This window comes from Prinia subflava, chromosome 8 (genome assembly GCF_021018805.1).
Source record: "Prinia subflava isolate CZ2003 ecotype Zambia chromosome 8, Cam_Psub_1.2, whole genome shotgun sequence".
NCBI classification, from domain to species: Eukaryota; Metazoa; Chordata; class Aves; order Passeriformes; family Cisticolidae; genus Prinia; species Prinia subflava.
Genome location: NC_086254.1, coordinates 383,631 through 409,980, shown reverse-complemented (window position 1 = coordinate 409,980; position 26,350 = coordinate 383,631). Strand labels below are relative to the sequence as shown.

General features: G+C 53.6%; 1 protein-coding gene across 13 annotated transcripts in view; it reads left to right on the top strand.

Annotated features, from left to right (window-relative positions):
* The window catches only part of POM121 (POM121 transmembrane nucleoporin), a 59,041-nt gene that overhangs the window by 9,829 nt on the left and 22,862 nt on the right, over positions 1–26,350 (top strand). For 5 of the 13 annotated variants that reach the window (XM_063402304.1, XM_063402303.1, XM_063402305.1 and 2 more), the window contains exons 2-11: positions 19,130–19,193; positions 19,737–19,879; positions 20,450–20,506; positions 21,781–21,861; positions 22,530–22,606; positions 22,778–22,839; positions 24,042–24,182; positions 24,566–24,623; positions 25,364–25,439; positions 25,883–26,014. In XM_063402304.1, coding sequence (XP_063258374.1) covers positions 19,130–19,193; positions 19,737–19,879; positions 20,450–20,506; positions 21,781–21,861; positions 22,530–22,606; positions 22,778–22,839; positions 24,042–24,182; positions 24,566–24,623; positions 25,364–25,439; positions 25,883–26,014 — 891 coding nt within the window. Of the gene's footprint in view, positions 1–11,388; positions 11,916–19,129; positions 19,194–19,302; positions 19,391–19,736; positions 19,880–20,449; positions 20,507–21,780; positions 21,862–22,529; positions 22,607–22,777; positions 22,840–24,041; positions 24,183–24,565; positions 24,624–25,363; positions 25,440–25,882; positions 26,015–26,350 lie in introns of those variants that run through there. The other 8 variants (XM_063402297.1, XM_063402301.1, XM_063402300.1 and 5 more) reach the window with 7 other exon arrangements.

The following is a 26,350-nucleotide window of genomic DNA, read 5'->3' as shown; positions in this document are numbered from 1 at the left end:
CATACCTCACAACTCTCCTTCCTCAGGAGGCACCTCGAAAAATGGGTTGAGCAAGACCATCTCCTGACTTTACCCATGTCCTCGACAGGAGGGCAAGCTACTCCCTTGTTTGTCTTCCTGGCTCTTGCAGTCCCACTCCAGCTCTTTTTATAGCTCAGGAAGAAGTGCCTTGAGTTTCTGAGTCGTCTTGGAGGCCAAGCACACAGGGAGGAGCCACAGCTAGAAATAGGGCTGCTCTCTGCTCCTGTATTCCAGATTTTTTTTTTTTTTTTAGCTGAAATGTCCAAATTTGAAGAGTCCCATTGCCACAGGCATGGAACTGAGAACATCAATATTTTTTCCATTCACATTGGTTCTTTTTTCTCATTTGCCTCCAGTGCCCTCACACCAGCCACTGAGCCACCTCGGGTTGATTTTCCCGGCAAATGGGGTCTGTCAGCCCTGCCTGTGTTTTCTGTAACCCCCAAATTTCACTCCTCAACACAGCTGGTTTGGCAAGAGAACTCCCTGAGGAATTAGTAATGTCTGGGGGGTGGAGGAACAATCAGGTACCAGCCAAAGCTTCTGAGTGGTGAGCAAACAGCTCAGACAAAATTTCCAGCAATTTCTGCCTATGGGGAGGGAAGCAAAGCTTTGGCAGCAGCACGACACAAATAAGCCAGAGCAAAGGACACAGGAGAAATTGTTAGACAAAACCTGTGGTTTCCAGCCCATTATTATCTGGGATTTTGGTTGGGGTGCTATGCCAAGGCAGGGGCATGTGGACAGAGCTCCCTGGCACAGCATGCACAGCATCCCAGGGTTGGCTCCTCTCTCCCATAGGAGCAGGGTATAATTAACTGTGTCATGTCTAGACTTTTCCATTAATCCCTTAATACTTGCATACCATTGTGGGGCATACCCTAGCTGCAATCTCCCCTCTGAGAGTTTTTTTAGCACAGAACCACTTTGGGTCCCTGCTGCCCCTTGTCTATCAGCCTCCAGAGTGCCATTTGTGTGTACCAGCATCTCTGTGAGCTGGGAATGGGACATGCCAGGGAAAAATAATTCTGGGATCAAATCAGAACCAATCTTTCTTCTAATCAGCCATCACATGGAAATTACAGTTACTGTCCCTGTTAGATTTTTTATCATTTTAACCCTTTTCCCTCCTTTTCTGCAGCATTCACCAACCCTGGGAGCAGTTGCAATCCAACTTCCTATCTGCAGGGAAAAGAGATTTTGCACATAGTGGGATCACCTATCAGAAGGGTGAAGTCTGTCAGGCCTTTTCATTGGATAAGGAGCAAATTTGGATACACAGTCCCAGCACCTCCAAGGGATTCTTTCTTTCCAGCTGCAGCAGAAGTGCTGTGATTTCTCCTTGGGGAAATAGCAAGCATCTCACAAACAGGGTGTGTAGGCATGGTGAGGTCTTCTGCTTCTTCTTCCCATGGGTATTTTCATATTTCCCAGCCCTGGAGGGTAAGGATAGTGCTCAGCTCCTTCCATAGCAATCCCTTGCTAGTCCCACAGCCTGGGTGTTTCAGGACCTGGATGTTTGTTTCTCCCCTGCAGATGTTCCTGCTTCTGTGTTTAGGTTCAATATGCTCTTCCAGAAGGAAGCAGCATTCAGAAATTCCCACCAATTGTCTCCACATGGATTTTTTTCTCTTCCTCACCAGGGTACAGCAGAGGAACTGGTTGTGGTGGTTGAGCTGTGCTTAGGGCTGTCAGCACATTTGCACATTTTTCTTTATTTATCCAAAAATGTAAAAAAAAAAAAGGTCCTGATTCCCTGAACATCATTGGAACATGAAAGATTTTCTCTGCAGAAGTACGTGCAGCTCCCATGGTCCTCGGGCTGGTGCCTGGTTAGGCCATCCATCACCTTCACCAAGGCCACTCTGATTCCTGCGGCTTTTGTGTCCCAGGAGCCTTGTTCCTGTGTCACTCCACCCAACGCTGTCACCTCCCAGCGCAGTATGGCCCTGGTGGGAGGATGTGCCAGGGGCGGGGCAGTGGAGTTGGGTGGGAGTGTGAGGACCAAGGTGCCCTGTGCTGAGCAGGGCTGGGCTGGAAGTGGCTGACAGCTGCTGAATTGCTGGAAAAGAAGGGAATTGGGTGTGTTTAGTGTTTCTCAGCAAATTCCTCATGTTTGGGTGTCCCATACGTCCCTCTGCCAGCGTTGATGGTATTGTGTGTGCTCCATGTGTTGTGATTTGCATTCCAGAGCAGAGATTTCCCTCCCACATTAAACCTCCTGTTTTTCTGGAACAACATGGAAATCCTCGGGCTGCCTTTCCCTCTGCCCTGATGAACTCCAGCAGGAGTATCCCCAGGGTGCAGAGCCCTTCAGGTGCCCCTCTTCCCACCTTCATCCTGCTGTGGAAGATGTATCATCCTGTTGGTAGGGCCAGAGGAGGCAGGGAACAGAGTGGCAGGCACAGCCCTCCATGCACAGCCTGTTCCACTGTGGAGTTACACATGGGGGATGCCTCCCATGCCATGGGGAACCAATGGCTCCCAGCGCAGGGGGCATCCCCTGCTGTCAGAAAGCTCCTGATGGAGCTGCTTCTTGTTGTCTGTGATTCTTCCAAGTGCCTCCCATCCCAATGCTTCCAGTAGGCACAGGCATGTTTTCCACACCCAGAGCTGGGTTTCATGCTCATAGGACCCCTCCAGCCTTGGTGGTGGGGCTGGCAGGAGCACAACAGTGCAACCCTTCTCCTTGGGCTGGGTGAGCCCAAGGGTATACTGGCAGTGCTCCAGCCAGTGGTGTTTATTCCCACATAAGGAAAATAAATGAGGAAAACCAAATATTTATATCTCAGGAAGGGATTTTGCAGCCTTTTGCATGGAATCGTGCCTGCTGTTCCTTCTGGATCATCTCAGACAGGCAGCAATAACACATGAAACACAGTTTCCTTTATGTGCCTTGTTTTTTTCCACCTCGGGCTCCACCCTGGTCACAGCAGAAATCTGTGCTCCAGCCCTGCCACCTCCTTAGGCCCTTCTCACACCCAAGGAGCAGGCAGCGTGCAGGTGCTCTCAGCCTGTTGCCAGGAGCATCACCTGCGGCAGAAGCAGCCACAGGCACTGGAGAGGTGTTGGATGTGGGAGCAGGAACTGTTAAAAGAGCACAAGGAAAGTTTGAACTCACATAGCAGAGAATCCTGGAATGGTCCGAGTTGAAAGGAACCTTAAAGACCATCTTGCTAAACCCCTTGCCATGGGCAGGGACACCTCCCACTAGACCAGGTTGCTCTAAGCTCTACCCAGCCTAGCCTTGGACACTTCCAGGGATGGGGCAGACACAGCTTCCCTGGACAACAAGTGGCAGGGCTTCACCACGCTCACAGGGAAGAATTTCTTCCCAATGTCTCATCTAACCTGCCCTCTGGCAGTGGGAAGCCATTCCCCCTTGTCCTGTCACACCAGGCCCTTGTCCAAAGTCCTTCTCCAGCTCTCCTGAAGCCCCTTTAGGCAGAGTAAGGGACTCTAAGGTCTCCCTAGAGCCTTCTCCAATTGAACACCCCAAGGTATCCCAGCCTGGCTTTAGAGCAGAACATCTCCAGCCCTCAAGGTTCACCCACGGGGTTTCATCCTGGCACTGGTGCATATGAGAGGATGCCAGGCAGGGAATTTACCATGTAATTTTTATCTGTCATTTGCACACCTATTTGCTCCAACATTTTCCCGTTGGACTGAATTGGGCATCCCTATCCCACTGGGTCTTCTGGGGATAGAGGAGACCAGCCCTTGGCCCCTGTGCAAACCCGCAGCTGTCTGGAGCCCGTGGCTCCAGAGCCCTTCTGGGAAGCAGCTCTTTGGGACATGGGGAGTTGGATGGGGTCTCGGTAGCCAGGGTGGGAGAAGTGGCCTCTGGGGCCAAAGTGAGCAGCCAAACCTGTGGGAGCACTGGGAGGAGCCAGCATTACTTTGAGCCAGCATTGCATGCTCTGCTCCGATCTCCCCCTGCAACCATGCGACAAATATGAACGAGCTTAGGGCTGGAAATTGTCCCCAGGCTGGAAGTATGTTGCATATTTCCTATAAATACCTTGGCTGCTGCCCACTAGCCAGAGGCAGGCGCAGCACCCACATCTCCCCCCACAGGCTCAGCACTGCTGACGGGGCTGCAGACAGGGGCTGGCCCCATAGGATATGGTCTAATGCAGGGAAAACACGTGCTGTGGCATTTCCCAACCTATTGCATCCAGTGGTTTCATTTCAGTCAAGTTTGTTCCCCCTCTGCATCTGCACAAAACTGTTCACATTTAGGACTTGTGGGAGGTGCTGAGGTGTGTGTGCCTGCACTGGAGCATCCAGACAGCCTCCTGCTGCCCTGTCTGAATTCACATGGATGTAAAGCTCAGGAGAAGGTTTGGGAAGCTCCTGGGAAGTGGTTATGGGCTGGGCACTGAGCTGAGCATCACACTTGGTATTGCCAGCCTTTGCTGTCTCAATTCAAGGGGCAAGCAAAAGCAGATAATTAGTGATTCCTCTGATGGGGCAATTGAAAGATCACCTAAGGCGAATGTTTGGAGATTTATGAGGGCCTCACTATGCTTTGGGGGAGGGAGGAAGGCACCTGAGGGCAGATACTGAATGTGTTTTGGCACTGTGCTTTATGTGAAGCCTCAGCTCCCCATTTATGAAGTCTACAGGGCAACTTTAAAAGGAAGTGAGTGGGAGATGTGTTTTATGGCTTCAAACTGAAAGCGAGTAGGTTTGGATTGGGTATTAGGTATCTTCCCTGCAAGGGTGGTTTCCCAGAGTAGCTGTGGCTGCCCCATCCCTAGAAGTGTCCAAGGCCAGGTTGAACAGGGCTTGGAGCAACCTGGGATAGTGAAAGGTGTCCCTGCCCATGGCAGGGGGTGGACTGAGATGGGCTTTAAGGTCCCTTCCAACCCAAATCCTTCTGGGATTCTGTGATTTCCATCTTCTGAGTCACTGATGACACTCATACAGATATGGAAAGGCTCCAAGTAGAGAAAGGAGGACAAACAAAGTTGGGGGTTGTTGATGGGGGGCTCAGTGGACTCATGGCTGGGAGAAAACATCCCCATGGATGGGGAGAGCTGCTGGGGGCATTGACCCCTGTAAACCTTGGGGCTTTCAAGGTGGTGGGTGACATCAGAGCTCTGGTCCCTGTGAGCCCAGGGAGTAGTGAGGGAGGGCAGCATGAGCCAGTTTCCACTGCAGCTGTTTCCTTTGCTGACCCTGTTTCCTTCTTCTGGGCGTTGGCTCATCTCGGTGGTGTCAGCATGAGGCAAGAAGGAAGCAACACCACAGCAGAGCATTGTGTGTATGCAAAGAAAGAGCCAGCCTAGGGTTCCTAGGAGGGTTCCCAGATAACCTGCATGTAAGAATGGGGCCACAGGTAACCCAGGAGACATCTGCAGTGATGAGCAAGTTGTCACATAGAGCTTAAGTGTGCAGGTTTACATCCCACTGCCATGATTCACCTGTGCCAGCCCCTTACCTCCCTCATAGTCCAACATTTCTTCCTCATGTCTAACCTGACCCCACCCTTGTTCAGTTTAACATTGTCCTGTGCTGAGACCCCAGAGGTGCAGGAAGTTCCAGAGGGGTCTCAGAAGACACTTGGCTTTTTGGGCTGTGAGCACACGTGGCTGGATCATGTTCCATTTGTCACCTGCCAGAATCCTCCAGTCCTCTACAGGGTCATCTCCATCCATCCATCCATCCATCCATCCATCCATCCATCCATCCATCCATCCATCCATCCATCCATCCATCCATCATCTAGGAAATCAGTGATAGTAGAATACACCGAATCACTATGGAATCAGTGCATCCAGGATATGGAAGACCTGTAAGTGGAGACAAGAGGACAACATTGGGAGGCCATTTGTGGGGGTAAATGACCCCATGGATGGAGAGAGATGCTGAGGGTGTTTATCCTCACAGCCCTCTGGGGTCACCACAGACCTCCCTAGTCTGTGCAGACACTAGGGATTGCCCTGGCTCAGGTCCATGGTCTTGTCCTTGCCCTGTCTGAATCTCATGAGGCTCCCACGGACCCACTGCTCCAGCCTATCTCGCTCCCTCTGGATGCCCTTCCTTCCCTCCAGCCCATTGATGGCATCACTCAGCCCAGTCTCACCCTGTCTATGCATTCCCAGCCCTCCACAGCAGGTAGGAAATGGGAGGTTCATCTGCCTCTGGTTTGGATGGGAAGATCTATCTACCTGTCTCTTTGTAACATTAGCAGGAGCTGGCAGCAGTAGGGGAGGAGGATGCTGCTTATTCCACCTCTCACTTTCCCTTTTGCATTTTTAATCCTGTTGGCATTGTATTGCTGCTCTCTGAGCTTCTCCTCAGCTTGGAGCAGCCCCACTGAGCCGAGTTCCACGGGGCTGTGCAATTGCTGTAACACCAAGAGGGATGGATTGAACAAGGAGCTAAAAATACCAAATGATCGATAACGGCACTGTGAACCCATTGTTTTGGGGGAGTTTGGTTGCTTGGTTGGTTGGTGTGTTGGGGTGTTTTTGTTTTTGTTTTTAAGAAAATCTCTATATTGACAACTCAGCCAAGTGGCTTCCTGTAAAGGCAGGAGGGATAATGGAGCTCAGCTCCCTGCCCACACACCGGGCTAACAGTGGCTTCACCCACACCCCTCTGTACATGAGGAATCGTGGTCTGCCCTGGGAGCCCTTCGTGGATCTCCTGCCTGGGGTAATGTGGAAGGGCTGCTCTCCTCCCTGCTTTCCATGCTGGTCCAGTTGTGGTGAGGAGCTGGGGGAGCTTTGTGCTGAAATAACCCCTGGGCTGCCCACTCCTGCCTGCTCCATGCTGGCACAGCCTGGGGCACAGCCGCCAGCCCTGGCTGTGTGCCTGCTTCAGCCTGATCTGCTTTTTCCTCTCACTTTCACATGTCCAGGAAACTGCAGCATTACAAGGATTTCAGAATGGCCTTGAGCTTTTTAAGCCCTGCTCCCAAGCAGTTACGTTTTCTAAATCAAGATTTGCAAAGGTATTTGGACATTAGCTGGCCAGGGGGATTTCCAGAAATGTTGGAGCAGCCAAATACCCTTTAAATCTGCCTCCATGCAGTGCAGGGTTGGAGCTGGAAGTAGCTGGTTCACCAGGACTGTGACCATTTGGGGACACTTTTTCCATTACCAGTGTCAGCATGAGGATTTTCCAAAGGTTGTTCATCAATGGATCTCTGGAAAATCGCAGTGGGTTGGGATCAGCCCTGAGGGATTTGGCTGTACGGCAGTGTCTGAGTCCAGAGAAACTCATCACACCTCCAGCTCCTGCCAGTGCTGTTCCATCTCTGTATCCTGAGTAATCCATGATGTAGTCCTGGCAGTGGGGAGGGTGCCTGGTGCAGGTCTTGGCTCTGTTTTGGAAAGACATGGAGCAGTGCAGGAAAGCTGATCCCTGTTAACAGTGTTCTAACATCCCACTCAGTGGGTAAGAAAGCCATTGCCACCAATGTGGTGACAAGGTGGGTTTTTCCTCTAAGTCCTCCTATCCCAAACACCCCCAGTGCCCAGCATTCACCCCCTGCTCCTAAAATGAAAGCTCCTTGCGCAGCCAGTGCTGCTCATCCAGTTCCAAAGACCAGACACCAAACCCAGCCTAACCCAGTCTCCTCAGCACATCCCCCAAGGGAGTGCTCCAGGGCTGGAAAGAACCGAAACCTGAAAAAAACAGACAATGAATTGTTTTCTAAGTGCTTAGTGGTTTTCCCAATGAACCTGCTATATTCCTTAGAGCTCTGAAAATCCCAGAATCCTGGAGCTCCCAGGACAATGCTCAGAACAATGCTCCATCAGCATTGGGCAGGTGTAAGCCGTGGAGCAGGATTAGTTTATTGTGAGCTGGGGATGTGGGTTTAAACTGCTGCTACACTGGAGAATCTGGGGAAAAATCCCATTCTCTGAGGAAAATGAATTTAGGAGTCTGAATCCAAAGAGTTGGTTGAGAGCACAGCCCTGATTTGGTTCCTTCCCTTGGGGAGGACTTAGGAAATACAGAGAGATCAAGAAGGAGCAACAGATATTATTAGTCATCCAGGAGGGAGGTGGGTGCAGGGGAAGAGGGTTTTTAGTGGAGTATTTTTAGACCTGGTAAAATGAACAGAAGGAGAGGAAAAAAGAGGGAAGGAGACCTTTGAGAGGCATGTAAATGCTCCCTGGAGCAGCTTGGCCTGGGCTTCCCACTCCTGTCCTGAACATCAGCTCAGGCAGAGATTTGCTCCAACAGAAATCAGAGATGTAAAAGCAATAAAAGCCAAAGCCTTAGAGAGCATTCCCAAGGAGATTCTCTGGGCTGCAATGACAAAAGGCCATACTTGCTGAGCCATTTTAATGTCTCCCTAATTCCCATCATTTTAACGGGAGGTGATTGCTGAAGCAGAGTTTAAAAGCTTCTTGCAGAGCCTCCAGCAGGTGGGCAAGATGCTGAATGTCCCTTCTTTTTTCATACATTGTGATCCAGACCACACATGCCATCCTGGAAGTTGGCAGGAGAGTCATGGAGCCACAGGAGGATGGAGGGTGCTTCCAGGGTGGAGAGAAGGGAGCTGGGGTGAAGTACCCAAGGAGATTGAGTACAGCCAGGGGGAGAGGAGGGATCTGCACCTCTCCAGATCAGACCAGAGGATGATGAATGAAGGCCCTCAGGGGACAGGGTGAAGCAAGGACCTGCCTCCCCCCTGGTACTCCAGGGAAGCAGTCCTCACTTTGCCTTCCCTATCCCCTGTGGCTCCTTCCTACCGCAGTGGACGCAGTGCATGTGATGCCCTGCAGTTGTGCAGCAGCCCCATCAGTGCATTCCCTCGTAATTCCCTCCATCCCACCTGGAGAGGCTTGCTAGGGCCTCTGCAAGTGCATCTCGAATGGTTGAGATAGGATGCAGCCCTTTAGAGGGTTGTTGGAGCCTGCGGTGAAGCATGCGGGTTTGCACATCTGACTGGGATACTCTGTGTATCCCCCACTCTTCATGGGAGCCCCTGGGAATAACCCAAGAGCACCCTGGAGCCAGGAATGCCTCTTCACCCTTGTGTCCTCACAGTGATGCAGTGAACTACAGCAAGGAACTCCCCCGGGAAGAGGATGAAATTTTCCTTCCACCTCAGTGGATCCCTGAAGTGGTGGGATTTGTCTCCATAGGCTGCATCAGCCTTTCTTGAGCCCTGGATTGGTTGGGTGCTGTCATTCCTGCTTGGTGATTCCCACTTTCCTGGCCTCTCTGGAACTGTGGTTTCCCATTGCTCTGAAGACCCTCCCAAAATTGCTTTTAAGTTAATTTCCAGATTTTCTCCTTGAGCTGCCTTGGTTCTGATTTTTGTCCCCTGGCTGAAGCTCTCCCCCATGCTGTGAAACCAGGTGGATTTGGAGCTCGCTGCCTTTGCTCCAAGTGCTTACTGGTGGTGTCCAAACTGTGGGCTTTGCCAGCTGAAGCAGCTCAGCCATAAGGAACCACACTGCTGCCGTGGCCTCAAATACTTGTATGTCCTGGCTCTGTAGGAGACCCTGAATACCTTCCCCCTGAGTTGAGCACTTTGTTCAGGGGGAAGCTGGTCTGAAAACTTGATTTGGAAAAATGAGGATAATGATGATGAGCTGATTTTAATTTGGGGGATTGAGTAGGGATGCTGGGAGCACAAAGCCTGTGACTGAGGGGTGGGCCGTCTGGCATGGCTGCACATGGGTTCCAGTGGCATTACAGCATGTCACCAGTAACTATGAAAAAATGGATGTATCCTGTTTATTATTTTAGGGGCTATTTTCCATGCAAGTGGCATTGTAGAGGAAGTCCCATCCATCCTGTGCATGTGGAAGGGACTGGGTTTAGTCTAGATCCTCTTTGATTTTGGCTGTGCTCTTTACATACCTGCCTTAAGGTCTCTTCATGCAAATGATCCATTAATACTTGATGACCAAGCACTAATTGCAGCACTGTGACCTCTGGAAGCTGTGGCTTGGCTTCTTGGTGACTCTGAAGACGATGCCCTGGAAATTCTAGACTGCACCTCCAGGATATCCTGGGGCAGCAGGCAGTAGCAGTCATGGCACTGAGTTCAGAATGATGCTAAACCCAGCTAAAGAGAAATTAATTAATTCCAGGATCCCTTTAAGCTGGGAGAAACATTAGGCTAGGGGGTGGGCTGCACAGTAAGGATCCAAGCTCTCACTTTTCATGCTGAGAACACAGCTGGGAATCACTTGCTGAGGGGCTTCACTGCGGGGAGGGTGCACAACCTGGCCCTATGATGGCACCTGTGACAGGAGCAGCTACACCCAGTAGGGGCAGATGCCTGCCCTGATTGCAGAGCATTGATCTGTGCTCATTCCCAGGCTCAGAGCGGCATCCAGACTATGCTCCTTAAGGAATTTGGCTGCTGCTTGAAACCATCTGGTCTAGCAGAACACATTTAGTCCAGCAAACAACCTGTGAGCTGTGTGCTCTGAGACAAGCAGTGCTGCTGAGCGGTGTTCCATCCATCTGTCCATCCCAGAAGTCTCAAAGAGGCTTTTTAACAACCACGAAGAAAATACAACCTGGACTTGGCCCTAAAAGTTCCCCCAAGGCTGGAATGAACTGGGTGGTTGCGGAGCTGGGTGTTGGGAGATTGCAGGGGTGGCAGCACTCTGTCCTCTTGGGGATGTGGGATCCTGTTATCTCATTAAGAGAGGCCAGGTCACCATCCTGGAGTAAATTGGCTGAGCTGTGACTAGACTGCAGTAATCCCCAGGAATTAGTATGTTGGCTGAGCTGGCCTGGCAGCAGCACTTTGTTCTTCAGGCTCTGAAGTGCCTCCTCCGCTGGCAAGCCAAGGGCCTGGGCAGTGCTTTGGGGTTGCTTTTAGGAGATTCACTGAGTGATAGAAGAATTATTTGGCTTTCTTTTGTGCCTCCCATCAGAAAATGTTCCTTGAGCACAAGGAGGAGCTGAGAAAAACCAAATCCTCCTGCCTGGATGCTTTCCTGTCCCTTGGCAGGTGGTCATGGTCGTTAGCAAGCCATGCTTGCTTGCCTGTGGGACAGGCTTGGGCCAGGGGCTTGTTACCATGCTAGTTTAATCACATTTGTTGTTGGAACTAAGATGCTAGCAGCTGAGTGGGCTGTGCAACAAGGGAACCCTGGGCAGGTCCCAGACAGACCCTCTGGTGTAGCCTCACCCCCAGGCACAGAGGTAGGGCAGGAGGTGGAGCAGGGGATGGAGCAGGGGGGCTGACAGGGAATGGACCAGGGGCAGACACAGGGGGTAGGGAGTCTGACAGGGAGTAAGAGGGGGGTCTGGCAGTGCAGTAGATGGTCAGGCAGTGGGGCAGGGGATGGAGCAAAAGGGTGCAGGTGGTACAAGGGATGAGGCAGGGAATGGAGCAGGAGGCATGGGATGGGGCAGCAAATCTGGCAGAGGGGAAGGGGTTCGGGCGGGGGTCGTGCAGGGGATGAAACAGGCATCTAGCGGTGGGGCCGGAGATGAAGCAAGGCAGGAGGGCTGAGGCGCCTGCGCCGAGGGGTGCAGACCTCCCCAGCCGCTCACCGCTCGGCCACCATCGCCCCCTACCCTCTGCCGCTGCCCCGAAGCGGCCGTGGCGGCGCGGCGGGGGTGGGCAGGCGGTTCTGCGGGACGCCTCCCGGGCGTGCCGCCCTCCGCGCCCGCCCCCCGAGGGTTCCTTTGTTATTCCGGCCGAGCGCCGCGGCCGCGCCCCTCTCCCTGGCCGTGCCGCCTCTCGCAGGAGCGCGCTCCGCGCCCGCCCCGCGCCCCCCTCACCCCGGCCCCGCTCCGTCCCCTGCCGCTCCCCCCGTCTCGCTCCGCCGCCGCTGCACGGCAGAACCTTCCAGCGCTGCCGCCCGCGGGGTCGCCGCCATGGGCGCCGCCGCCGCGCTGAGCTGAGCCCGCACCCGGCGTCGCGAGCCCCCGCCATGGAGCTGGGCAAGGTGGTAAGTGCGCGGCCACGGCCACCCCCGGGGACACTCGCGCCCCTCCCGGGCTCATTCCTGGAGTCAGGGTTCCCATCCAGGGAAAATCCATCCCGGGGAAGTTCGTTACCCTCGATATTGGCCGTTCCCGGAGGAACATCGCGGGGAGCGGGGATGGTTCGTGTAGCGGCGGGACTCGCCAGCGGGTGTGGGGGCTCGTCGCTGTGGTGATGCGGAGCTCCCTGTGCGGCTGCGGCCGGGGCGGGTTCGCTCCCACACGCTCGTGTGAGACGTCTTCCCCCAGTCCCCGGCTCCGCTAGGTTCAGGCTGTGCCACGAATACCCGTGTCCCCACGAGCATTCATGTCCCCATGCATCCATGTTGCCACGTCCCCACGAGCACCTGTGTCCACATGCCTGTATCTCCATGCACCTGTGTCCCCGTGCCCAGTGCTGTCACAGCTCCTCCGGCCCATGGGGACTGCCCCTCACCCAGGCAGAAGGAATAGAAACAAGTTTGGGGCGAGAAATGGGGTTTTTGGGACTGTTCCTCCAGGGAGCATGTTCGCCCCTGCGTTGCCCACCTGGGGAGAGAATTTGGCTTTTCCCAGTGCTTGAGCCAGTGGTTGTGGCTGCTCTTGCAGCCTCACCATTGCAGAATCCAGACATCCTGGGGGGATAATGAGAGATGGATGCCCCATCCTGCTCCCTGGGGTTGCTGCTCACCCAGAAGCATTGCATGGAACGATTTCCACCAACACTAGATCTGAGCTTGATTTGGGAATATCCTGCTAGGGCAATAAGCACCGCTGTGTTCTTGCTGGGGGGATGCTTCCCAAGAAAGGTGGGTCGTGGATGGCAGCTGATCACAGAAAGGCACATCTGGATGAGCTCCTTGCATCTGCTCCTCAAATCCTCCCTCCTCACTCCTTTATCTCTTCCTGTTCCAAAAAATGCCCAAATATTTGCAGCTGCTTGGAAGCAGAAGACTCTGGTCAGCATGACTGGGAATGTTTCAGGAACATTTGAAGGTGGTAGAAGACTTTCGTGGACTGCTGACCCTGTCAAACACAGCCACGCTCCCTCCCCAGACAGAAACCACCACTGCTGGAAGAGATTATCCTTGCATAAAATGCCCATTTAAAATTAAAATCCTGACTTTTGGGGCAGCTCATGAGAAAGGCTCTGGCTGCAGCCGAGCCAGCTGGGCACGTGAGGCAGGATTGATGGAGTGCCCTGAGCAGTAATTAAGTGAGAAGAGTAATGAGCAGATGTGCATGTTTTAATGGAGGGAAGGGAATCCTGGGTTTCCCCCTGGATTTCTGCCTCTTCCTCGCATCCGGCCCACTGTGATAGGCTCTGGTTGTTCTCTGGGGCTGGAAGTGGTGGGCAGCAGCAGCCTGGGGTCTGAACTTTACAGTGTCAGCTTCTCCAGTTGGTTCCTGTGAAGTCTGGATTTTGTAGCCTTGCGTTTTTCCGGCTGTTCTCCCCGAAATTGCTTCTTACCATCCTTTTTTTCCCCTAAGGTTTATCTGTGTATTGGAAAAGTCCGCATTCCTTAAACTGGATTTTAAAATTCCATGTCCAAGTAATTAAACTACGTAAGTTATTCATGGCTGGAGGAATCCAGTTGCCCTGCACTCCTTGTGGTGGGCAGTGATGTGTTCACTGCGGTGAACTCTTGTTTCTGGGAGCCAGATCCTCCCTGGGATCATTCCAGCTCTCCCCCGCTGGCATCGAGTGTCTCACTGGAGCCCTTGGGACCCACCACAGATTGGTTGGCTGGTTGTCTTCCTTCTTTCCTTTGCCTCGAAGGTGGAGGAGCAATTGGATCACAATGTCTCATCTTACCCCATCTCTCCTGATGATGTGGAACTTGGGATTTTCACTGGAGGCTCTGGAAGAGCCAACGGTGGGTCAAGTCCTTGCACACACAGTTCATGCGTGGATCCCAATCTCTCCTACCCTCAGGAGGAGCTGGGAGCTGGTGGAATGGGCTGTCCAGGCACACCCCAAATGGACATAATGGACATCCTACAACTTTATTTTGGTTTTCCTACTGGGATAACAGCACTACAGCTCAAGGCAAAGGCATGGTAGGAAGTTGGGTGTCAGCTTCCAGCCTCGCATATCTCTTTGTGATTGGAGACCTCTGAACCTCACACCACCAACTCCATTTCCTGGCCCAGGTGTTTTCTTCCCTGGAAACCCCACCTGTGCTGGAAGAGCTCCATAACACTCCTCTATTGGGCATTGCTGAGTGCCGGAGGGGCCAGTGGTGTCATTGATCTGAAGTCATTATCCTCCTGGCCTCATAGAGCAAACCTGGAAGCTGCAATGCCAGAACAAGATCTCTGCCAAGAAGAACATCATGTTGATGCCACTGGATTCCAGCGTGGCTCACAGAGCCTGTTGCCATATTCCCCATGACTCTGTTTTGGGGTGTTCCATATGCAGGCTCTGGGACAAGGTGACCCCAAACACCTACACTGGTATCACTTGGGGTTCAGGGCTGTCTCTGGACACCTTGGTCCTCCTCCTCATGGCATCTGGGCTGGTGGCATCAGCATCTCCTGGAGAGGGACATCTGAAGCCATCACCACTGGGAGTGACTGATAGATGCAGTGAGGTTTTGGGGTCTCTGTCACTGGAATATGTAGTTTGTTCAGGGAAAATGGTTTTTTTATGGCCCAAGTGGTGGGAAATCTGAGACTTGTGTCATTTTGAGAGCAATTCTCATTTGGAGGGAGCAGGAGGTGAGAAGAGCAGCAGCATCTTTTGGGATATGCTCACACATCCTGGGCAAGGAGCTTCATCCCTAGAGCAGCTCCAGGATGTAGCCAGCCAGGAGGGGAGCACTTGCTTTCCAAATTCATGGTTTCAGCAGCAGATGCAGCCAAATAGCCTGGATTAAGTTTGTAGGAAGGTATTTTCCACGTCTCCTGACTCCCTACTCCCAGAAGGCTTATGGGACTGAGCGGAAAGACAGGTTGAGCATCCTCGTGTCCGATACATAGAAATATATCCCTGGGTTTTACATCCTGTGTGGTTGGCCAGGCCTGCCAACATTGCTTTCTTGCCTTCCTGCCTCCCTTTCCCTGCAGCTGCTGGCAGGCACAAAGCCAGGCTTGTTTCCTGCTCCTGCTGCTGCTGTCAGGCCACAGGTGCCCGGCATGGAGGGACCACAGCCACCCCAGCTGCCCCCAGGAGCTCTCACTAGTCCTCAGTGGAGCACTGACCACCCCAGGTGTTATCCAGCTGGCTTTGTTCTAGGATTTTGCTTTACAAAACTGTTCACTGAGCCCCATCAAGGCTGGGATTTGACATTAGCTGCTGGAGGTGGGTCATGTTTAAAGAGAGTTGTGGCCTTAGAAGAGCTTGTCTGCCTCCCATTTCCTGAACACCTCCAGGGCCTGAGCCAAGCTTTGCTTTACTGGGATTTGCATTTTAATTAGGCCCATGGATTTTTCTTCCAGGCTTGTTGTAGTCAAGTCTTCCTGCACACTCCCTTCTCCAAAGCTCCTGTCTCTGCAGGGCTTGTGAGTGGTTTTCCAGAGGTACACTCCAACCCGGCTCTCCATTTATAGAAAGGAATTAAGGAGAAATGAGGGAGCATTACTAAGAGGATTTGCACTGCAACTTACTCGATTTCTCCAAATAATTTGCAGTAGCTCTGGATTCTTTAATCAATACTTGTTTCCTTTTGGAAGTTAAAAAAACGGGAAGGCGTTGTGGTGCTTCTGAGCCAAGCTTGGCTCTTTGCCTCCAAATGAGAAATTTTGCATTCAGAGAGTGAGAGTGTAATCTGGGGAGAACTGGTGGGGAGGGAGGGTATGTGTGACAGAGGGAAGTGTGTGTCAGGGCTCAGAAAGCCTCTCTCATCCCAACCCTTTTCCTCTATGCAGTTTTGGGTTCCTCTGTCTGGAGCCGGCAAACACATGTGCAGAGAGCTGACATGAGACCTGGTCCATGGGTCACTCCAGTGTGGAGCTGTTGATGACTCAGCCCTGCTGTGGGATCTCCTTATGGGAAGGGCTGGGCTGGATCAGGGGTTGGGAATTCCCATGGGACATAGCTATGGTGACCTGTCAAGCCATTGGCAGTAGAGCTTCCACAGGTTTCTGGGAATCCCCTTGGTGTTGCAGAGGGAGGAAAAGATGATTGGAAAGATCCCATTGCTCAGGGGTAGATAGTCCCAGACTGCTCCTCTCCCAAATGGCCTGTGCTTTTCCATGCACACGCCAGTGGGGTTTCCTCACCCTGCTCAAGTGGCACTTGGAAAGCTAACAGTGCTTGCAGCATTCTCAGCCCTTGCAGCACCCATGGAGCCACTTCCAGCCTGGCAGAGCCCGTGCGCAGCCCTGCCCCAGGTCCTGCCCCACTGAGTTCAGTCCCACATCCTAGCCCTGTGGCTCTGCCGGGGTGGCTGGATGGCAGTGTCACCCGCACACCTGTCCTTATGCAATGGACCCCTCTGGATTCTTGTGCTTCCTGCCTGGCCCGTTGCACAAGAGCAAACACCAGGGTTTCCTGTCCCAGCAGCAGGGTGGGGTGTGGGGCTGCCCCGTCCCCAATGTCCCCTGTCCTGTTCATGAAACCAGAGCAGGACCAGCAGTGCTGCCCAGATGTGTCCTGGTGGGTCAGAAGTCACCCTCATAGGTTGGAAGCTCATAATTAAATTAAAATTCCATTAATTGCAGGTGTGGGATGGTGATGGGAAGCAGCATCTCTGAGTCAGGGTGAAAGACCCTCTGTAGGGAAGGGGTCTGGGCTTGTTGTCTAGGCAGCCTCAAATTTCCCTTCGTTCTGACCCAATTTTGCAGCCAAATCACCCTCCCTGACCCCACTTGTCCCCCAGAGGTGACAAATCCAGCCTTGGTCTCCTGCTGCTGCTTCGTGCTCCCCCAGTTTGCTGATGTGGCCGCTGCCAGAGACACTGATATGGCAATTTGGGCATGTCCCAATTGGCTCCCAGGATGGGACCCCTGCCCTGCACTCCTGGGGATGCAGTGAAAATGGGATGTCCATAAGTACAGGAAAGTGAGATGCAGCTTTTTCTCAGAAACCTTTCTGCCTTCCAGACAGATGTATGTGCTTCAAATGGAGTTGGGGAACCTGTGGAGAGAAGTTCCAGCTAGTCCCTGCCTGGAACCAGGGGCTGCCAGCCCCTGTCACCTTCCCACTGTCTCTCCTCACTCTGGGAGGTCACTGGGGCTTCCTTAGTTGGAAAAAAGTGTTATTGCTTTGCTGGGAAAAGCTGGCATGAAAGAGCAGTTAAACTGGGAGTTCCATTTCTAGCTTTCCCAGGGATGCAGTACTGCTTCCCTCCAGAGACCACCCCTGTTCTGGTTGTTCAAGGACAGCAGGAGTGGCTTCAGGAGAGTGCTGCCTACATCTGGCCTCTGGCTATGAGCTTCTGCTCCCCAGCTCTGGCTTTGCATTTGGCTTGTTCCTTGAGGTCCAGGACTCCATTCTGAGGTGGAATGTGCATTTAAATGCTGATCCTGGCACTCCTCACTTTGCTGTCTGGTTCATCACAACTCTTCTGACAGTCTTGGGGGCTTTGGGCGCTCCAGACAGGTTTCGGATGAGGGCAAGCTGCCTAGAGCTGGATCACAGATGGCTGTTAGGATACAGGCTCCAAGTCTCCAGGACATGGGCATCCCTCTCCACACTGGCAGAAGCACCTCCCCAAGCACTTTTTTAATGCTGAATTTAATTTTGTGGTTTTCCTGACAAGGAGCTGTGGGTGCTGGGACAGGCAGAGCTGCAGAGGTGACTCCCAGTCTTTTCCTCACATGCTGGGAACCTCCATCCAGCCCCTCAGGAAGGGATGGATGGGATGGAAGGGATGGATGGGATGGATGGGTCTCTCCACTGCTGGTGTTCTTTTCAGCTCTCCTTGAAAAAACCAAGCTGAGATCCAGGTTCTGCTCTGTGTGCCTGGGATGGGTGTCTTGCTACTGACAATTCAGGTCCCCTGACTCCTCAAAATGAGCCTCCTGCATCTTGCTGATAACCTCCCATGTCACCTCCATGGTCCTTACTGGTCACCACTCAGAGCCAATAGGGATGGGGCTGCAAACACCACAGAGCAGTGGCATCCCTGCAGCAGAACTGGCTCACACTGGGACATCTGGACAGTTTCAGCTAAAGGAGGTGCTTGGCTTTGGGCTGGGGGTGCAGCTGTGGATGGGGTCTTGTATACCTCAGGCCATCATCATTCCTGCTCCAGCTGGTACATGTTTTGGTGGCAGATGGACTTCCTGGGGGATTTGGGCTGTACTCCACCTCATTTGGGGCTCCTGTGGGCCCCTCCACCCCTGCTCAGGACAGACTCACCAGGGTCCATAGAGATGAAGCCATGTGGGGCCATCTCAGAGAGGGCAGGAAACAGGGTTGCAGCAAGGATTATAGTGAGAAAGGTATTGAAATTTATCTCACGACTTTAATTGGTTTATATCAGTAATGAGCTACTTCTGGCAGGGCTGAGGCAGATGGAATGTTCACAGAGCAGGTGCCAAGGAAGCACTTGGTGATGTGGGAGCTTGGGGAGAGAATGACTCTGAGCTGTTATCTTTTGTGGCCCTGTGAAGGATCAGAAATGAGGTAGAGTTAAAAATCCTGCCTGGTAAATGCTTCCAGTGGCTGCCACTGTCTTCCATAGGATAAATGGTGGCTGGCTGTGCCCAGGCTCCTCAGCGTGGACTCCCCCAGGTCCTCAACATCTGCATGGCAAGTCCCGCCTGTGGGTTTCACTCCTGTCCCTCTATCTAGTTCATGGAGCAGCCATAACCTTGCCAGGCAGCCCTGGCAGTGGTCTTGCCATCCCACTGCCCGATTTTTGGTGCCCCCCAAATTGTCCTCCCCATTCAATACCCCCAAAAGTGGGGTAGGAGTCACCAGCTGCTGCCCATGATCCAACAGCAGGGGAGGAATTTGCCTTCCCTCTGCCTGTTCAGTCTGAGGGCAGCAGAGGGTTCTTAGTGGGCGCTACTTTAATTGCTTTGTTATTATCTTGAGTAAACGAGTCCTGGCAGCAGCTGAACCTGGTGGATGCCAACTGTGTCCCAGAAAGGCATCCGGGAAAGGTCAGCATCCAGCTGGCACAAGCAGGGATTGGGGACCTGGATGGGACCCAGCCACTGCAGAGCTGGAGGGTCTCAGTGGGCAAGGGGGGCACTATGAGAGAGCCTCAACCTTTACCATCTCACCCCCATCACTTCTCTCTTGCAGACCGTCAGCATCAATAAGGCCATTAATGCGCAGGAAGTGGCTGTCAAGGAGAAACATGCCAGGAATATCCTTCTCAAAGCTGGCCATGGGACAAGGAGTGTGGGAGCAGGGGGGGGCTGCCTAGAAGAGGGGCAGCATTAAGAGGGTCTGTGAGGAGAGGTGCCCAGGGTGCTGGGGAGGCTGGGGGCTATTAACAACATTGAATATTTTTCCAGCATGGCACAGGATCCCTGCTGCTGCTGTCACGGCCTTTGAATATTGGTAGGTGCCCAGGCTGGTGCACTGCCATCCTAGAAGGCAGGAGGGGAAGGTGCACACAGCAGGCTGGGACACTGCCACCAAAAGTGGATCCCCAGCATCCCAGGCAGGAACCTGGGAAGACTCAGCAGAGGCACAGCCTCAGCCTTGCATGTGCCATTGGTGCTCCCAGAGCAGGGGTGGGGGGAGGGGGTGGCTTGTGCCACCTGGGGAACAGCATATGCCTGGCCTGGGCATCATTAACTCCCTGTGGTAGCCTGGTCCCCCTGGGCTCTGTGGGTGCAGTTGTCTTTGGGTGGCCATTCTCCATCACCAGAGGGCAGAGGAGTGCTTCCTTGACCACCAGCACCGTGCATTCTGGGCACCCACCATGAGAAGGGAGCACAGACGTTCTGGTCAGTGGTGAACCGGCTGCCACTGTCCAGCAATGCCGTGCTCTGCTGGAAGTTCTGCCATGTCTTCCACAAGCTCCTCCGGGATGGACATTCCAATGTGAGTGCCCAAAGCACAGCTTAGGGCCAAATCTTTTCCCCTGCAGGGCTACACCAGGTAATGGGGAGATGCTGGAGGGTCAGTGTCCTTCTAGGGGATCAGTCCTGAGGTGGGGACTCGAGTCCTCCCAGAGGGTTATTGGCCTCCTAGGGCTCAGTCCTGAGTAGGGCCTCAATCCTCCACATAGGATTGACCCTTCTAGGGGACGTGGACACCAGTGCTGGAGCTCTTCCAAAGGGTTAGTGCCCTCCTGCAGGTCAATCCTGGGTGCCAGAACCCTCCTGGTGCTGCCTTGCCCAAAACCACCATGTGCCTCCAATTCCAGTGCCAACGGCAGTGCCAGAGGAAACTGCTCAGCGCCTGGCAATGGCATTGGTGCAGGACCCATCAGCCAGGATCCTCCTTGGGGAAGTGGAGGCACCCAGGGCTGGTGGTGCAATAAAGAGTTGAGAATGCATCGAGACCTCCCATTTGTCAACTAGTTCCTGGTTTACAGTATGGAACACTGTGTCCACTGTGTCCACTGTGTCCTGGTGCTCTGCCTACTGATTGTCAACATCATTCCTTCAGGTGCTGAAAGACTCCATGCGATACAAGAATGAGCTGAGCGACATGAGCAGGATGTGGGTAAGTGACCAACCCTGCCAGCCGTGGAGGGAAACCCCAGGGGTGCCTTGGTGTCTCGGTTTGAAAGACAGGTGTCTGCTAGAGAGGGAAAGGACTTCCCTTGGAATGGAGAATTCAAATCCCCTCCATCCAAATTATTATAATTTAGAAAATTAAAGGGGCTTTCAGGCAGAGGTATGGGGATAGGAATAACAGTTCTTTACTAGTATGTCTAACAAGGCCAATAAACAATAACAACTACAGCATTAATAATAAATAGAACCAAGAACCTCGAGGGGTTTTGGTTTCACAAAGCCCGGGGCAGTCTGATCTCTTGGGTTTCTGACAGCACCAAGCTGGAGCGGTGGAAAAAAAATAATCCCGGACTGGTGGATGAGATGTATCAGAAGCTCTGTGGCAGCTGGAGCGGCAGGGATGTCCCAGCAGGGCAGGGGCAGTGCAGGGCCACAGAGTAGCAGAAAGCCTCAAAGCAGCGCCGAAAGGAACAGCGGCGGGACAGGGCTGGCCCGGCAGGGCAGGAGGAGGCGAGCTCAGGGTTCTGGCACAGATGGTGGTCGATTTTCCAAGAACGGACAGGGGGTAACAGCGAACTCCTGCAGCGAGCAGCAGCCTGGCCATTCTCCGATGCCCAGGGCAGGAGATGGAAGCTGCCCACAGCCCTGTCCTTTACCTGCCCCCAAACCTCGCGTTATCTTCCCCCACCGAGAAACTCCCAAAGACTCAAAGAAGTGTAGCCAGGTGCTGTAATTCCTCCCCTCCTCCCCTCTGGCTCCTTTGTTCTGCTTAAGTACCTACAACTACCCAGCAGTTAGTTTCCTAGCAACTTATAGGAAAAATTCTATACCTAAAAAAAGAAGAAACAAATCTAACCCCCAAAACTCGGCCAGGCTGGAGGAGTGTAGGCTTGGGGAGTTCCCTCTCCCAGGAAGCGGAGCACAGCCATGGCGGACCGGTGGCTGTCATCACCTACCTTGGGTAGGTGGGTTTTAGTTGCTTTCTGTGTTCCTTCCACCAAAATCAAATGCCTCTTTCCTGTTTTATGGCAAAACCCAGTAAAAACTCGTCTCTGACAGTCAAATGAAGCTTTGAAACATGCAGAGAAGGTGATGAGAAGGTCTAACCAAATCCCTTCAGTACAGCCAGCCTGCATCCAGGTGCCAGCGAGGAGGGTTTGGCTGTGTTTTTGGGGAGATAAGGGAAGAATCATTCTGTGGCAGAAAAAGGCTTTTCCACAGCCTGTCCTGGATCTCTACAGCTTTTTGGGGTTCCCACAGGGCCACCTGAGTGAGGGTTATGGTCAACTCTGCAGCATCTACCTCAAACTGCTGAGAACCAAGATGGAATTTCACACCAAGGTAAGCACCCCCTGTCCCTGCCCCCAGGGCTGTAGCAAGGGGTGGGCACTGGGGTGACAGCAAGGGATCAGTATGGCCATCCTGCTGTCTCCGTGAAATACTCCCAAAGCTGCCAGTGGCCATCGAAAATGACCCAAGGACCAATGCTTTGGGGGTGGCAGGATTCCTGGTGGCCCTTGGGCTGGGCTGGGAGCTGGTGGGCTACAAGTAGTAGGACACACACACCCCCCTTTCTCCCCCAGCTATCCTAGATGGGAAAACAGGGGAAAACTGCTGAAAAGAGGTGTTTCCTGTGCCTATCACCCTGTTTTGGAAGTGTGATGCAACTCTCCCCAAAATGCCAGGTCAGGTACCCCCTGGGGCAGATACCACTCCATCCGTCCAGCTTTCTGCTGGCAGCCCTGTCTCCTCCCTGCTCGGCAGGTTTCTCAGTCCATGGAGAATCAGCTTTTCTTGCTGGGAAGAGAACAGATACTGTGGATTAGGGACGCTGTGATCACCCAGGGTTCAGAGACCGTGTGCTACCTCCCTTTTCCCCCACATTACTCCCCTGGCTCATCCAAGCTGCAGACTTTGAGGCTGCAGGATCACAGGCCTGGTGCTCCCAGAGCTGTGGCCAGACCAGGAGGTCCTCTGGAACTCTTTCCTGACTCCTGTTTTCCCCACAGAATCCCCGATTCCCTGGAAATCTGCAGATGTCCGACCGGCAGCTTGATGAGGCTGGGGAGAACGATGTCAATAACTTGTGAGTGTGGGGCAGGGGAAGGTCAGGGAGTAGGTGCAGTTGGGTGGCGCGATCTGCCCACCCCACTAGCCACATGACCAAGCAGAGATAGGATTCTTCCTCATGGGTGGCCTTGGGAACCCAACCCCATGGGCCATGGGGTTCCCAACCATCCTCAACCCGGTTTCCTAGTTTTCAGCTGACGGTGGAGATGTTTGACTACCTGGAGTGTGAACTGAACCTCTTCCAGACAGGTAAAGCCCTGCATTGATCTGAGACACGGTGGATTGAGAGATCTGCCGGAATCCAGCCCCTTTGTGGGGCTGATCCGAGCTGGAGGAGGCTCTGACAGGGGATGTTGGCTGAGGGCACCACAGCTCAGCTCTTCTGTGGGCACTTCACTTGTTGAGCTATGGTTCAACAAGGCAAAGTAGAAGATGCTGCACCTGGGTCAGGGCAACCCCTGGTATCAATCCAGGCTGGAGGATGAAGGGATGGAGAGCAGCCCTGCCAGGAAGGACCTGGGGATGCTGGAGGATGAGGAGTTCAACATGCCCCAGACATGTGTGCTCCAAAACCCCACATGCCCTGGGCTGATCCCCTAGTGTGGGCAGCAGGTGGTTCTGTCCCACTTAGGTAAGAGCCTAGCTGCAGAGCTCCAGAGCTCCAGCCCTGGTGTCCCAGCACATCTAGGACATGGGGCTGTTGGAGGCCACAGAGATGCTCTGAGGGCTGGAGCTCCTCTGCTCTGAACACAGGCTGAGAGGATGTTCAGCTGGAGAACAGAAGGCACCAGGAAGACCTTAGAGCCCCTTCCAGTGCCTAAAGGGGCTTCAAGAGCACCAGAAAGGGACTTTGGACAAGGGCCTGGAGTGACAGGACAACAGAGAATGGCTTCCCAGTGCCAGAGGGTGGGGCTAGGTGGGAAATTGGGAAGAAATTGTTGGTTGTGAGGATAGTGAGGTCCTGACACAGGGTGCCCAGGGAAGCTGTGGCTGCCCCATCCCTGGAAGTGTTCCAGGCTAGGTTGGATAGAGCTTGGAGCACCCTGGTCTAGTGGAAGGTGTTGGAATGAGATGGTCTTCAGCTGTTTCAAGCTGGTTTTGAAACACCTTTCCTCTGGCACACGCAGCACACTCCAGTCACTCCAGTGGGACAACAGTGACAAGCAGAGCACAGGAGTCACATGTCAGCTCTGCCCAGGACACGGCTGGGGCTCAGTCCTGGTTGGAGGGCTATGGTGCCAGGCTGGAGTGTTCCCAGGCCTGGGTGAGGGACCTCAGTGGGAATTTCCCCTCCCGCTGAGCTCACAAACAGCTGCAGGGCAGCAGGCTATGTCCCCAAGGGCCAGAGGGTATCTTGTGCTGGATGACATCTGTGGATTTGGCAGACACAGTATGGCACCCTCTGATGCTGCCAGTGCTGCTGAATCTGATCCTGCACTCTTTCCCTGCAGTGTTCAGCTCCCTGGACATGTCACGCTCGGTGTCAGTGACAGCAGCGGGGCAGTGCCGTCTGGCTCCGCTTATCCAGGTGATCCTGGACTCCAGCCACCTCTACGACTACACCGTCAAGCTGCTCTTCAAGCTCCACTCCTGTGAGTGTCTCCAGCACCACTGCCTTTGATGAGGGTGACACACAGGAAGGTGCTGGGGCCACCACCCTGCTCAGCCTGGGCTGTTCACAACCACCTCTTCCCCAGCTTCTTTTGTGGGATGAAGGGAGTCACCCTGGCAAAGAGGTGCAAAACCCATATCCTTCAGGATCTGGAATTGTGGCGCCACCATCCCACACTTCTCTGTGGCCTGTGGTGTGTGGGATGTGGTCCCCTCCTGCAATGGGACACTGCCTGGTGTATTCAGACTCCCGGAGGAGGATGGCCATCTCTGAGAAAGAGCCATTTCCACATGGCTGTGCTGATGGGTTGTTCCCTGATCCATGAAGACATCTATGGACATTTCTACTTGCTGCTTCTTCCAGGTCTGCCAGCGGATACACTGCAGGGCCACCGAGATCGCTTCCTGGAGCAGTTCCGAAAGTAAGTGCCCAGACCCAGAGCATTGGTGCACTGGGAGTGCTCCCAAGGCACTGAGATTAAAAATGAGTGAGCAGGGATGTGCTGTGGCCTCTGGTACATGATTATTTAGAATAACTAAAACAAAAACTGCCACTGAGAGCAGGGAGGGGATGTCATGGTGCTGAGGGACAGCTTGGTTCAAGGTCACAAACTACAAAGAGTAGAAGCAGGGCTGGCTGTGCTCTGACCACACAGGGACTAACCTTGGGACAGGGATCAACAGCACCAAGATCCTGATTGGGATGCTCAGGTGACTGGGAGAGCTGGGAGCTAGGAGTGGTGCGGCTCGGCACTGTCTCTCCTCCCCAAAACTGTAAGTCCTGGAGGGAGGTACCCTGCTTCTAGGGAAGATGCTTCTGCAGGAACTGAAAGTGAGGGTGTTGGTTCCAGGCAGGAAAGCCCCCTGCTCCTGGAAACTTTGGGTAGGCAGGAAGTGGTTTAGGTTGGAAGGGACCTTTGAAGGTCATCAAGTACAACCCCTGCCATAGGCAAGGACACCTTCCACTAGACCAGATTGCTCAAATTCCAGGTCCTTCTCCCTGCCCATCAGGCCTGGGGTTTATGGGACCTGCCCTGAGTCTGGTGGCAGCACACCTTCCCCTCCAGAGCAGTACAGTGGCCAGGTGACACTCCCTGGAGCCAGGCAAGGGGTTGTCCAGGTTGGACAAGAGCCATACCTAACCATTCTCTGCTGCTTGCAGGCTCAAGGACCTTTTCTACCGCTCCAGCAACCTGCAGTACTTCAAGCAGCTGATTCAGATCCCGCAGCTGCCAGAGGTGAGATCCTGCAGTCCCCATGTTCCCTGTCCCTGTGCCCAGGGGCAGCAGTGGGGGCACTGGCAAAACGCCCAAAAAAGCCTCTTGCTGCCTTGCCCAGCTTCTTAGTTCTGGTGGCAGCATGGGGCTCCTGGGCCTTGAAGATCATTCTTTTATCCTTCATTGGGTGACATCTGACTGGATGGAGCTGCCCTCTGACTGGAAGCTGGGATCCCCTGATCCATAGCCCTTGCTGAGATCCATCCCTGCAGGTCCTGGTTCCATTCTGCTGGGTTCTGATTCTATTCCTCTGCATCCTGACTCCATCCCTGTGGGTCCTGGCTCTATTCTCATGGGTCAAGGCATGGCCAGCTCAGCTCCAGGGCAGCATTTCAACCAACTGTGCCTTCAGGCCAGCACCAGTGCCAGTCCTTCCCCTCAGCCGTGCTCCCTTCCCTCCCCAGAACCCTCCCAATTTCCTGCGTGCCTCTGCGCTGTCGGAGCACATCAGCCCTGTGGTGGTGATCCCCGCTGAGGCATCCTCACCTGACAGCGAACCCATCACAGACCTGGTGGAGATGGATGCAGCCTCTCAGGTGAGGATGGTGGGGTCTCTCTGGCTCTGAGCCCAGGGTTATTTCTCCAAATCCATGCTGCAGTGAGGACTGAGACAGTGGGAATGGCCTCGGGAGCTAGGGAGTGTCACTGAAGAGAGATGGTTTGGTGCTGGATGTCCCGTCCGGGTGCTGGGTGTCCTGTCTGGGTGCTGCTAGGGTTGAACTAGCCCGAATTCTCCCAGTGCTGCTCAGTGGTGTGGTGCCCTCCAGTGATGGGCAAGGAGAGGTTTGGCTTCGAGCATTGCCATGGAGACCTTTAGGTCTTCACCCTCCTCTCCACCAAGGGTTGTCCTCAGGCATTGAGTGGGGAGGGAG